At 37.8% G+C, this 13,958-nt stretch overlaps 3 protein-coding genes across 3 annotated transcripts; all 3 read right to left on the reverse strand.

Annotated features, from left to right (window-relative positions):
• Positions 1–53: 53 nt before the first annotated feature.
• Positions 54–3,528, reverse strand: LOC139815725 (alpha-amylase 4N-like). Its single transcript, XM_071782821.1, has 5 exons — positions 2,554–3,528; positions 1,837–2,270; positions 1,247–1,619; positions 650–1,138; positions 54–330 (listed from the first exon to the last, which is right to left on the reverse strand). The coding sequence occupies exons 1-5, from the start codon at positions 2,725–2,727 to the stop codon at positions 313–315; spliced, it is 1,488 nt and encodes a 495-aa protein (XP_071638922.1). The 5' UTR covers positions 2,728–3,528; the 3' UTR covers positions 54–312.
• A 625-nt stretch (positions 3,529–4,153) lies between these two features.
• Positions 4,154–6,814, reverse strand: LOC139815724 (alpha-amylase 4N-like). Its single transcript, XM_071782820.1, has 5 exons — positions 6,577–6,814; positions 5,860–6,293; positions 5,279–5,645; positions 4,682–5,170; positions 4,154–4,362 (listed from the first exon to the last, which is right to left on the reverse strand). The coding sequence occupies exons 1-5, from the start codon at positions 6,754–6,756 to the stop codon at positions 4,345–4,347; spliced, it is 1,488 nt and encodes a 495-aa protein (XP_071638921.1). The 5' UTR covers positions 6,757–6,814; the 3' UTR covers positions 4,154–4,344.
• Positions 6,815–8,571: 1,757 nt separating this feature from the next.
• Positions 8,572–13,468, reverse strand: LOC139816220 (alpha-amylase A-like). Its single transcript, XM_071783621.1, has 5 exons — positions 13,147–13,468; positions 12,114–12,544; positions 9,362–9,746; positions 8,789–9,271; positions 8,572–8,708 (listed from the first exon to the last, which is right to left on the reverse strand). Exons 1-5 carry the CDS (start codon positions 13,324–13,326, stop codon positions 8,697–8,699), a joined length of 1,491 nt encoding a protein of 496 aa, XP_071639722.1. The 5' UTR covers positions 13,327–13,468; the 3' UTR covers positions 8,572–8,696.
• Between the last annotated feature and the right edge of the window lie 490 nt (positions 13,469–13,958).

Raw genomic sequence — 13,958 nt, forward strand, 5'->3', positions numbered from 1 at the left:
CGGTTATTATCGGATTTGATAAAGTGACAAAAATAAATGAGAGTATTGTACTCTCTGAAATTCGATGATATAAATTGGATAAAAGAAAACAAAAGATTAGTATTGATATTCTAATCTATTGATACGCAAACACGCATATTTTATTCTAACAAGTAAAAGTACACAAACAAGTTATATTTTAAATAGTCGATCGTATAATTAATCCAAAGTGCAATTAAATTCTTTTAATCTTATATACATTATGTAGCATTTTTTTATTATACCTGTATGCTGTATCATAGCAAGCAATTTTTAATTCGTTCAATCAGATCTTTATGATTTCACCTTTGCCTGCAAAGAAATTGATCGTATTAAAAGTTTTTTATAATAAGTAATTGAGACGTATTATTACCTTCGATTTAATTCCTTCAAACGTGATATTGAAAATTGCCATTAATATCCCAATTAACAATTTATTGCTTTAAAAACCTTATTAATATAAACATTATTTAACGAGAGAATATTATTTAAACAAATTCTAAAATTAAGAAATTTATAGAATACGAGTTATTCTTTAAAAAAGGCGCAATGCAGATACATTATCATAAAATAAACGCAATGAAACATTTCATTTGAAGGAACTAAACGAACGACAAACAAAATTACTTACCCCTTGATGAATAGCGAGCACACCGTCTTCCTGGTTCAATGGGATTTCTATGTACGCTTTTCTATCTTGATCCACTGTTATGACCTTACCAGTACACTTGTTGTTCTCCAAGTTCCCGGATATGACGTCGCAGTAAGTGCCAGGTTCCACACAGGTAAAGAGAGTCTGCTTCAAATCATATTTGTCACCATTGATCGCGATGAAGCCCGCGTTTCCGCGACAGAAGGCGATCTGATTCTGGCCGTTATCCCACCAGTTGTTGACGTCGGTATTATTCGCGGCATTTCGGAAGCGCACCATGTTGTAAATCTGACGCCATCGATGCTCGCAGACCCAGCCGTTACCGCAGGTACCGTCAGGATTGATGGTTGGAGATAGGAGATTGCCGGCGGAGTCCTGCGGCGGGTTGGCGTCGAAAGTATCAAACTTGAAGGAACTCATGACCCGCGCGGTCCCGTAGGGATGCGCCAGCATGAAAGCCACGGCCATCTGTAATGTCACTTGTTATTGATTCCGCCCTCGGATAAAGATAAAGTAATTCAGTCTCCGTATTTCTATATGTGTTTAATTTCTCCAGTTTTCTCGAGAATCACTTGCCTTGTACAGCTTCGATGACTTGTAGGTGAGGATATTGGGGAGGATATTGCCACGTTGAGTATCGTGATTGTCGATAAATACCAGAGCATCCTGGGACGGTAACAGGCCCCAAGCTTCTCCCCAATTGATAAACCATTTCAACGGATTGTTTCCGTTCAAGGAGTTACTGATCTCCATGCCGTATCGGAATTCCGTTACCGCGCCGAAAGAATTGTATTCATATTTGCTGATTGCCTCGTCGCCGAAATCGATTACCTCTTGAACTATACAGGGCCGCGCGTCTGAAGGGAAATGATGCTCGGGATTGAGATTTTTCAACCGAGAGAAGATCGTTTTTAGATCTTCCGGCCACATGAGTTTAGCTGCGTCTACTCTAAAATTCAGAAATTAGTGGGACTTTTATCTCGGTAAAATATGAATATGCACGTATCTTATTTAATTATGGCTTAACTAACTTAAGAATACTACTAAAAATTTTATCGGATAAGTTAAATTAGCATAATATTTAATTTTCTTCGTCGATAGATGCTACTTTTTCGCGGTGGATTGATTGGGAAATATCGCAACGGAACTGCAAAGATTCTGCTTACCGAAAACCAGCGACTCCAGCGTCGACGGCTTCGTTCAAGAAATTGACGATCTTCCCTCTGACATATTCCTTCGACTGATCGAGATCATGCAGACCGAGCAATTCGCAATTCCGCACATTTGCCGAGTCTTGATAATTATTGATGGCGCAAGGAGGATAGTGAAAATCGTACTGGGAATACGGTACCCCCGGATAGCTGAAGCCATGAGTATCCGCTGTCGTACCGCCGGTACCTTTTGCGTTATCGTGATCAGCGGTCATGTGATTGAACACCACGTCGACGTAAATTCTCACGCCGGCGTTGTTACACCTGCGAACCATCTCCCTGAATTCGTCCGGCGTGCCCGATCTCGTGTACCATTTATAGGATATAGGCTGGTAACGTTCCCACCATGGTCTACTGCCTACGATCACATTTTCTTGGATCGGAGAAACCTGCAACAATTTATTAGGATTCGTTCTAATCATCCGCTCGATAATACACGTGATTAACGGATTAACGGATTGTTCCGTTCTACTTAGTCGCGGAATTTAGGTAAATGTTTTTCGGAGCAGATCAAAACAAACTTTTGTCAATTAATTAACAATTTCCTTGTTAGTTTTAACTCTCAATCTAACATTTAAAAAAATATTATTTTACCAGATTTTTCATAAAATTTTCTGCGGACGTATTTCGCGTTATTGTCTCCGCTAAATATTTCTTATCTACCTATCTCACCTGCACGCCACCGAATCCCATGGGACCGAGGAATCTTTCACATTCGTCTGCGATGTCGTGCCATTTCCATTCAAAAAGATGTACCATCCCATCATGACCGGGTACGTAGTGCAGCTCTTTCTGAGCGGCTACCGTTGACAGGATCGCTAACGCACACACTAGCACTCGCATCATGCTCGTTGATGACTGATGCGCGAAATACCAGTCTCGGAAATATATAACCACATCGGCTGTCTGCACGAAGGTCAGTATTGCTTTCCTGGCTACGAATGTGCGTGTCGTTTTAATGACTACTCTATATTATAGTGTGTCAACTGCGCCGGCAAAAGCACATTTATCGCACAAATATCGATAAATACCGATAAATACATCTTGCAAGTTACTCTAATTAATTATTTTTTTATCTAAGAATTTTTATTGACGAAGATTGAACAATTATAATTCAAACATTGTTAAAATATTATGTTTTGAATTATAATATTTGTTATTGCTCGTCAGTGGCCGTTGTTACCCTTGATTCTTGTTATATACACACGAGCTTGTTATTTAGAATTGTTGTGTTTTACGTGCGCTCATGAAATCGAGAAATAGATCACTAACAAGTTAATTAAGACTCATAAAATAATAATTTTCAATTAAACGAAAAAACGAGAAGACAAAAATTATTTTTATTTATTAAAGAAATCTTTGTATCGCGTAAATTGTAAAAAATTCAATTAAGATTTAATAAATCGTTAATCTTTAATCACTAAGCATGAAAGCTATGCAAACGACATCACTTTTTTTGTCGTAGGTATGACGAACTCGGGCGCGCTAACACTAATCGAGTTGGTGTCTTTTACTTAAACAAGACCACTATGTACATAACCCTTAAGCATTTATATATGTCGTGCTTCTACAAATACCCCGTAGTATTTTATTTAGTATGTTAGTCGCGAGATTCACGCTGTTAATGCGTAATTACGAGCGTTACGCATTAATCATTTCGTGCAGCATGTTCGTTCGATAAGGAAATAAGAACGGACGGGAAGAAGAAGTTAGAGCGATAAATGTGCTGACAGATTCTTTCAGCGAAGGATAATTTAACCGCACACATGGATTAGAAAGAGAGAGGTGGTAAAACACACCGACGATAAGGCAATTTTTTGTGATATTTCAAGATTTTCTATTCATCCTTCGGTATATCTCACTTCCTCAAAACCGATCGATTTTACGGTATGTGTCCGCCCCATCTCACTCGATCTCCCTTCGACCTTTTTGTTTTTCCATCGCGAGTCTGTCGTGTATTACTTACAAATAACTGTCATATCATGTATAGTAGAAATTAATGGTGAAAAGAGGAAAAACAGTACATTGTTTCTGTTAAAATAAACATTGTTGAAAAATAACAGGTGTACTCCACTTAATTTTACCGATATATTCTCACAAACATTGTGTTGCGTAATTATGGGATCTTCTTTGATAGTAAATATGAGTCAATCGAAACGGTTATTATCTCATTTGATAAAGTGATAAAAATAAATGAGAGTATTGTACTCTCTGGAATTCGATGAAATAATTGGATAAAAGAAAACAAAAGATTAGTATTGATATTCTAATCTATTGATACGCAAACACTCACATTTTATTCCAAACAAGTAAAAGTACACAAACAAGTTATATTTTAAATAGTCGATCGTATAATTAATCCGAAGTGCAATTAAATTCTTTTAATCTTATACATTATGTAGCATTTTATTATCATACTTATATGCTGTATCATAGCAATTTTTAATTCGTTCAATCAGATCTTTATGATTTCACCTTTGCCTGCAAAGAAATTAATCGTGTTAAAAGTTTGTTATAATAAGTAATTGAGACGTATTATTACATTCGATTTAATTCCTTCAAACGTGATATTGATAATTGCCATTAATATTCCAATTAACAATTTATTGCTTTAAAAACCTTATTAATATAAACATTATTAAACGAGAGAATGTTATTTAAACAAATTCTAAAATTAAGAAATTTATAGAATACGAGTTATTCTTTAAAAAAGGCGCAATGCAGATACATTATCATAAAATAAACGCAATGAAACATTTCATTTGAAGGAACTAAACGAACGACAAACAAAATTACTTACCCCTTGATGAATAGCGAGCACACCGTCTTCCTGGTTCAAAGGGATTTCTATGTACGCCTTTTTATCTTGATCCACTGTTATGACTTTACCAGTACACTTGTTGTTCTCCAAGTTCCCGGATATGACGTCGCAGTAAGTGCCAGGTTCCACACAGGTAAAGAGAGTCTGCTTCAAATCATATTTGTCACCATTGATCGCGATGAAGCCCGCGTTTCCGCGACAGAAGGCGATCTGATTCTGGCCGTTATCCCACCAGTTGTTGACGTCGGTATTATTCGCGGCATTTCGGAAGCGCACCATGTTGTAAATCTGACGCCATCGATGCTCGCAGACCCAGCCGTTGCCGCAGGTATCGTCAGGATTGATGGTTGGAGATAGGAGATTGCCGACGGAGTCCTGCGGCGGGTTGGCGTCGAAAGTATCAAACTTGAAGGAACTCATGATCCGCGCGGTCCCGTAGGGATGCGCCAGCATGAAAGCCACGGCCATCTGTAATGTCACTTGTTATTGATTACGCCCTCGGATAAAGATAAAATAATTCAGTCTCCGTATTTCTATATGTTTTTAATTTCTCCAGTTTTCTCGAGAATCACTTGCCTTGTACAGCTTCGACGACTTGTAGGTGAGGATATTGGGGTTGCCACGTTGAGTATCGTGATTGTCGATAAATACCAGAGCATCCTGAGACGGTAACAGGCCCCAAGCTTCTCCCCAATTGACAAACCATTTCAACGGATTGTTTCCGTTCAAGGAGTTGCTGATCTCCATGCCGTATCGGAATTCCGTTACCGCGCCGAAAGAGTTGTATTCATATTTGCTGATTGCCTCGCCGCCGTAATCGATTACCTCTTGAACTATATAGGGCCGCGCGTCTGAAGGGAAATGATGCTCGGGATTGAGATTTTTCAACCGAGAGAAGATCGTTTTTAGATCTTCCGGCCACATGTGTTTAGCTGCGTCTACTCTAAAATTCAGAAATTAGTGGGACTTTTATCTCGGTAAAATATGAATATGCACGTATCTTATTTAATTATGGCTTAACTAACTTAAGAATACTACTAAAAATTTTATCGGATAAGCTAAATTAGCATAATATTTAATTTTCTTCGTCGAAAGATGCCACTTTTTCGCGGATTGATTGGGAAATATCGCAACGGAACTGCAAAGATTCTGCTTACCGAAAACCAGCGACTCCAGCGTCGACGGCTTCGTTCAAGAAATTGACGATCTTTTCTCTGACATATTCCTTCGACTGATCGAGATCATGCAGACCGACCAATTCGCAATTCCGCACATTTGCCGGGTCTTGATAATTATTGATGGCGCAAGGAGGATAGTGAAAATCGTACTGGGAATACGGTACCCCCGGATAGCTGAAGCCATGAGTATTCGCTGTCGTACCGCCGGTACCTTTTGCGTTATCGTGATCACCGGTCATGTGATTGAACACCACGTCGACGTAAATTCTCACGCCGGCGTTGTTACACCTGCGAACCATCTCCCTGAATTCGTCCGGTGTGCCCGATCTCGTGTACCATTTATAGGATATAGGCTGGTAACGTTCCCACCATGGTCTACTCCCTACGATCACATTCTCTTGGATCGGAGAAACCTGCAACAATTTATTAGGATTCGTTCTAATCATCCGCTCGATAATACCCGTGATTAACGGATTAACGGATTGTTCCGTTCTACTTAGTCGCGGAATTTAGGTAAATGTTTTTCGGAGCAGATCAAAACAAACCTTTGTCAATTAATTAACAATTTCCTTGTTAGTTTTAACTTTCAATCTAACATTTAAAAAAATATTATTTTACCAGATTTTTCATAAAATTTTCTGCGGACATATTTCGCGTCATTGTCTCCGCTAAATATTTCTTATCTGCCTATCTCACCTGCACGCCACCGAATCCCATGGGACCGAGGAATCTTTCACATTCATCTGCGATGTCGTGCCATTTCCATTCAAAAAGATGTACCATCCCATCATGACCGGGTACGTAGTGCAGCTCTTTCTGAGCGGCTACCGTTGACAGGATCGCTAACGCACACACTAGCACTTGCATCATGCTCATTGATGACTGATGCGCGAAATACCAGTCTCGGAAATATATAACCACATCGGCTGCCTGCACGAAGGTCAGTATTGCTTTCCTGGCTACGAATGCGCGTGTCGTTTTAATGACCACTCTATATTATATTGTGTCAATTGCGCCGGCAAAAACACATTTATCGCACAAATATCGATAAATACCGATAAATACATCTTGCAAGTACTCTAATTAATTATTCTTTTATCAAAGAATTTTTATTGACGAATATTGAACAAGGTGGCAGCTGTAATAACAGTTAATAAAATTTGCATAAACAAGCGTTATCTGACTGCAGTTACTTCGGCAGAAAAGTGCGAAATCGAAAGAGTGAGAATTTATTTAAGAATTTTATCGGATTTACGAGAACAGAATTTTGTGGAAATATAACTGCATGAAACTTGATATTTTTTTCACGCGAAAATATTACTAAACTTCTTATTAAATTAATAATAATACTTAAAATATAGTTATTGAATATTATCATATATATTATTATGTTCCATTAAATTAATAGTATTACTATTCTCTAATTTAAAAAAGAGAAAAAATAGAGAAAAGTGTGAATGTAACACCATGTGACTTTTTACAACTTTTTGAAAGTTTTCATCGTTCAATCTTTAAATTCTCGTAATTTTGATAAACATGTCTGCACCATTATTATATTAATGATGGAATATATGTATGTAATTGGATTATATAATTGGCAAATATTTTTAAGCTGGAAATATTAGTTGATTCAGTGTTGATTCAGTCGGAAATTGCGCAACCATGAGTAATTCTTTTCATATATCACGCTCTTTTCTAAAACTACGCTAATTGTCAGTTTCTCATTAACAAAACAAACACGGACTTAAAACTCATCAGAGCCGCGATTCTGTAACTCGTTATGCAGTATCGTTATTGTTATATTGTCATTGCGCAGTTTTTTTACCATATAGCATACTTGCGCAGCTATTGCACATAATGACAGCATAACGAGTTACAGAATCGCACTACAGACAGATTAGCTGAGGCAAGATTTTATTAATTTAAGAAATATTATGTTGAAGTTGATTGTCCTTACTCACTGAAGAAATGTGCAACATTCGATATAAGATCGTGATCTTGGTAACGTTTTTGAATGAAGTTTATAAAAAAAAGCACTACGGTGAAACCTTCACAAATATAAACAAAGACGTTTTTGTGAATTTTTTACACAAAAAAATGTTCAGAATTAGATATTTCGGTAGAATTCTAGATATATTGAAGTATTTTTTTAACAATATATTAATTCAGATAATTAATAAGTAACGAAGAAAATTTTATCTGTCTGTGGAGATTAGGTATTTTCTTGTCTCTTAAATATTACATTTTTTACTTGCCTATTCTAAATCTTTAATAGATAAATTATTCGTGTAATATAAAAAAATATATAATATAATATAATATAATCGATAAAGTATTCGTGTTCGTAATATGTTAATTACGCCCGTGATTTATGGCACTTACGCACTCGCGTAAATAATAACACACTTTTTAGGAAAATGTTAACTTTAATGCAAAACACTATAGAGCGCTTTACAACTCGTGGACACTAAAGGGTACGGGAACGAGAAGTAAATAGATAAGTAGCAAAATTGTTAAGTCATACGTTCGAATCACAAACCGGATCCAAGCAGTCTCCAGATATCTACTTGTTGACATTTGACGAAACGATTTTTTCTCTCTTCTTCCTCAATAGTTCCGTTATCGATCGGGCACATTAGACAATAAATTACGAAACAAGACGCAGAGATGTAGTAAATATTATTACTCAAATGCAAAGAATGCAATTTTTTATTATTCAAGTGCAGTATTTAGACAACAGTGGTTACATAAGTTCATATTAGTCATATATAGATTCTTAAAATGTTGCGTATACAAGCTTATTATCCACACGTGCGTCATAGTTTCGCCTGCAAGCATACGAAAATTCAGATAATACTATCATATCTTTGTTATCTTTCTGTTTGTCGTTTTTTTTTATTGCACTGACCTGATTATGAAGAGCGAGCACACCTTCCGACTCGCTTGATAGAATCTCGACCGTAGCGGTACCATCGTCGACAACTTGCACCGACTTTCCGCTGCATTTGCCGTCGACAACGTCTCCGGTTATGACATCACAATATGTCCCCGCTGGCAATCCGGTTTGCAACTTTTCGCGTAGATCACCCTCGACGTTAAAGGCGACGAAACCTTTGCCGCCGCGGGAGAAGGCGATCTGATTCTTCCCGTTGCTCCACCAATTCTCCAGCTTCTCGCCGTTTACTAGATTGCGGAATTTGACCATTTGCTGAATCTGCGGCCATCTGTGCTCGCAGACCCAACCGTTGACGCATTCACCGTTGACGATCTCAGGCGAAATGATGCTGCCATCCGAATTGGCCGGTGGGCCTTGACTGGGATCACTAAACGCGAAGGAGCTCATGACTCGAGCATGACCGTAAGGATGAGCGAGCATAAAGGCTACTGCCATCTAAATAAGAAAAAAAAAACAGGATATTCTAATATAGAGCAACTAAATCTCATTTATATTTATGATATTTATCAAAGTATAAAAATCCACCTTGTACGGTTTCGGGTCCTTGTGCGTCAAAATGGAGGCTCCACCGGCACCGTGACCTCTCTGATTATCATGATTGTCAACCATGACTAACGCGTCTTTAGAGGGTATCAGTCTCCAAGCATTCTCGTCATCGAAATTTTGCAATCTCGCCAAATTGTCCTTACCGCGGAACATATTACCCAAAACAATGCCATACTGGAACTCAATGACACTTGCGATATCATTGTACTCGAACTTGCTGACTCCCTCGCCGCCGAGATCGATGACTTCCTGATAGATGTAACACTGCGCATTCTTCGGATACCCGTTCTTAGGGGATAGGTTCTTTATTTTTTTGTAAATAGCCTTAAGATCTTGTGGCCACATATGTTTGGCGGCGTCGATGCTGCAAAAATGTTAAAATGTTTAGGTATGCCTGTATCGAGAGATATGAATGTGACTACTTTACTATTCAGAATATACTATTTTAGTATATTTTTTTAGTGGAATGAGCAGAACAGCGCGATTAATAAAGAATTATAATATTTTTATTTAATAACACAGAGAAAACCGATGATATTACGTGATACTACAAAACTACAACGTCGCGAATGAATTATTACTGTTCGAAAAATAAATCGTAATTAATTGATTAGTTTTATTAATAAAATGCCACGTGTCGTACAAAGTTGCACCGAGTAACTCGAGATTTTCCATGCATTTCGCCGCTCTTCCTGCACATATATATCTTATTATAAATGACCGCCAATTCTGAATATTTTTTATTTCGTGTGCGGCACGCAGGCGGGATCGGTATAGCTAACGCGGCTCCGGTCAGGGGTTCAACATCCCAAACAGTTATTTCCGCGCGCCGAATTATGTTCGTCGGCGGGAAGTCGGCTCGTTAATTAATTAACGCTATTCGGTCAATTAAGATTTTTACCGTTTGCTCGTGGACACCGCAAATTCCATTGAATTTAATCGTACATTCGCGATAACCACCTATGTGTATTTGCCAAAGGCACTTCTTGCGATGCAACACACGGTGGCTGACGCGCCGAAGGTCAGAGTTCATTGCAACCCGGAAAATGATGCGACCAGGTAGCGTTATTTATTTCCGTTTATTCATTCCGTAATTTACTTGTGGATAACACGCGATAGGATAGAAAATTATTTTACTTGTCGCAACTCCGTATTAACTGATCGAGTTATTTAGATTTAGGACATTTTTATTTGAATTGTCGCTGCATACTTATATTTGCCTTTTATTATAAATAAAATTTTATTAAGTACGGTATCATGCTGGAAATAAAGTTAGTTACTGCCATCATTATGAAAAGAATGCATGTGCCTTTAAAGAAACGAAAAAAAGAAAGAAATATGTATACGTGGAAGAAAGGTATGTCGCGATTCTCATTAAGAAACAAGATTACGGCCTTCTTGTTTTCGCTATAGCGTACCTACTGTTTCAAATAATGTCACGTAAAATTATCGTACGTGCAATACCGATAATTTGCAATCGCGTTAATTTTGACACGTAAGTAAATTACTGCAAGTGAAACGTCGCATATGAGAAAAAGAATCTAGATGTCGTAACAAAATCATTGTTGTTGCTGTAATATAAAAGCGAAATTTCGTAAATTGCTCAATATCTCTTTTGGTAGTAAAAAATATGTAGAAAAATCTTTCTGAGTAAATTTGGTAATTTTAGGAACACGAAATTGCTGAAGCAGAACAACCTATTTGTTGTTGCAGCGAAATTGTGTGAATCACTACCTTATGACGGAGAGAGAATCATTCAGTTATTATAGCATGTTATAAATAATATTGTAACAAAATTATTCTCTTAGCTTGTCACGTGCGTTCCTGCCGTCCATATAATAATTAACGGAACTTGCTATGGCAGAATGTAATATATTGTGCCATCAAACTTCCCCTTCCACGCGCGCACCGTGACTTTAGCGGCTGTCACGATTTCTTAATACGCGCCATCAACGCCACATTCCTTTTCTCGAAATATATGTAAAACATTCGCAATCCCGCGGACGCGATGCGTAGCGCAGTCTCCAAGACGGCAGCGCGCCCCGTTATCATTCCCGACGCGTGTATCGCTCTTCCGCTTGTAAAGCCACCGGTTCGGTACGAGATGGTACCGATTTCGCTGCGGGTTACAATTACGAGCGAGGCGCGTAATTAAAAGCTGATGTCCCTCATTTATTAATGCTACCAGACGAGCCGGCCTCAGTCAGTACCGCGCGGCACCGCTTCTCGTCCGGTTTAATGTTAAACATCATCAGTCTTCGGCGCATCCTTGATGCGAGAAAGAGAAAGAGAGAGAGAAAGAGAGAGAGAAAGAGACAGGGGTGGGGCCGCGGAGTGCAACTCACGAGTTTACACTTCGGATTTTATATCTCATTCGCATATTTTGCCGCGGAATGCGTATCGACCGTGCGCTGATGTTGCACGTAGATAGGGATTATCGGCGAAACGCGATCGCTGTTGCAAATGACTTAATTTTTTGTATTTTCTGCTTAGTTAAGTTCAATAGTAGAAATTACGGACGACGGAAATAGCGAACGGGAGAATTCGTTCTCATTAAATATATATCTCGAACAACTTTCTCCATAATATTCTGTAACTCTTTTAACATTAAAATTTTACTATATTCTATAAATTTTTAGTTCGCGTAAACGAAAATCAATCTATCACTTTTTCTTATAGATTCTCGATAAAAATGTCACGCGATAAGAGCAGATTAGTTGAGAATAATTACCGAAAGCCAGCAGCTCCAAGATCGATGACCTTGTTGAAATATTTAATTATTTTGTCTCGGACGTTCGTTTTGGTCTGATTAAGATCGTGAAGACCGGACAGCTCGCAGTCGCGAACTTCCGTAGCGTTGTTATAATTCTGGATGTCACATGGAGGGTTGAAATCTTCGGACGTGTACGGGACTCCCGGATAGCTAAGCTCATCTGGTTTTGCCGTCGTGCCACCGGTTCCGTATGCAGGTTGTGCATTTCCTGACATGTGATTGATGACCGCGTCGACGTATATTCGCACGCCAACCTTGTTACATCTTTTCACCATATCCTTAAATTCGGCTTCGTTTCCAGATCGACTAATAATTTTGTAGGAGAGTGGCTGATATCTTTCGTACCATGGTCTGTTCTCTATCACGAGATTCTCGTTTATGGGAGAAACCTACGAAAAAGTACAAGAACCTATTTTGCATTATATTTTTTATATACGACGGGCATTTAGCGCTGTACGGAATTGACAGATAATAACAGATTATATAAAAATACAGTGAAGGTACTTTTATATTTATCTTGAAACTGCGATAATTTAATAATATTAATTTGCAAAAACAAATTTGACAAAAATTATTTAATATATGCAGCAGCTTTTATTTTCTTATTTACTTGTCCTCCAACACAACACTCCAGCTTATCCTTAGTTATTTTGTGATAAGGTTCATGTTTCGAGTACTGTGATCTTATCATAGTAAAATTATTTTTCCATTCAAAATAAAGATGATGAAAGATTGAAAGAATGCATAGGAGAGTTGGGAAATTTTAAACGGCTCAATATGTATATGAGATTTGGAGTATTATCAGATTTAGATTAGATATAAATTAGAGATAATTTAGCCTAAATTAGGCTATGTTAATGTAGATGCAAGCAAATGTTGTTGTGCAAACGGAAGCAAAAGAGTGACAATCGAATCAATAAGGATTATACATATATTATACATATAGCAATAGTTAATGTAAATATACTATACAAGCGTTTACTGTACATACTTGTACACCACCGTAGCCCATCGGACCGAGAAAATCTTCGCATTCTTTGGCAATGTCGTTGAACTTCCATTCGAACAAGTGAACCATGGTAGTTCTATCGCCGACATAATGCGGATCGTTATGCAGGTCCGCAACTGCGAACGCCAACAAGGATATGAAACCGAGGCTGAAGAACGACATCGTGACACCAAATCCGAAAATTGACTGTAATCGCTTTCCCGATATATCTGGACAATTTATAGGAAACTTCTTCGCTGATACGCGATGATTAATGAAACTATCTGACAAATGGTACGATACTCATGATAAATGTCACTAGTATTACTAGAGCAAACTGATAATCGTCATCTGCATTATATACTGCGCTACATTTGTCATTTCTTTCTGAGGTACTGACGCTAATTGCTGACGGTCAAGGTAATTCCGTTGTAGATGGCAGCTGTTATGGTTCGATATGAAAAGCTATCAATTGTCACGCGACACAAACAGACCATAAATGCAAATTATTCAGAAATTGTGCGGAAAAATACACACGTGTAAAACAGCACGTGTAAAATAAATTCCACAAATTCCCTTTCATAGATGTTAGTAAAATTTAAACAGGATTTAATTGACTCTCTGTCTCGAGATTGCATATAATATAATTTTAAAAATGTAATTTAACTGGAAGTTCGTGAAAGAGTACAAAACATGAATACGCAAATTTTTCACTCATAATTTTTTGATCGCAGTTTCTGTGTCTTTATAATAAATATTTAATTAAATAACAATATGTTCATTTATATTATTGTATATCAATAAAAAGCGAGTTT

Source organism: Temnothorax longispinosus, chromosome 7, assembly GCF_030848805.1.
Source record: "Temnothorax longispinosus isolate EJ_2023e chromosome 7, Tlon_JGU_v1, whole genome shotgun sequence".
NCBI classification, from domain to species: domain Eukaryota; kingdom Metazoa; phylum Arthropoda; class Insecta; order Hymenoptera; family Formicidae; genus Temnothorax; species Temnothorax longispinosus.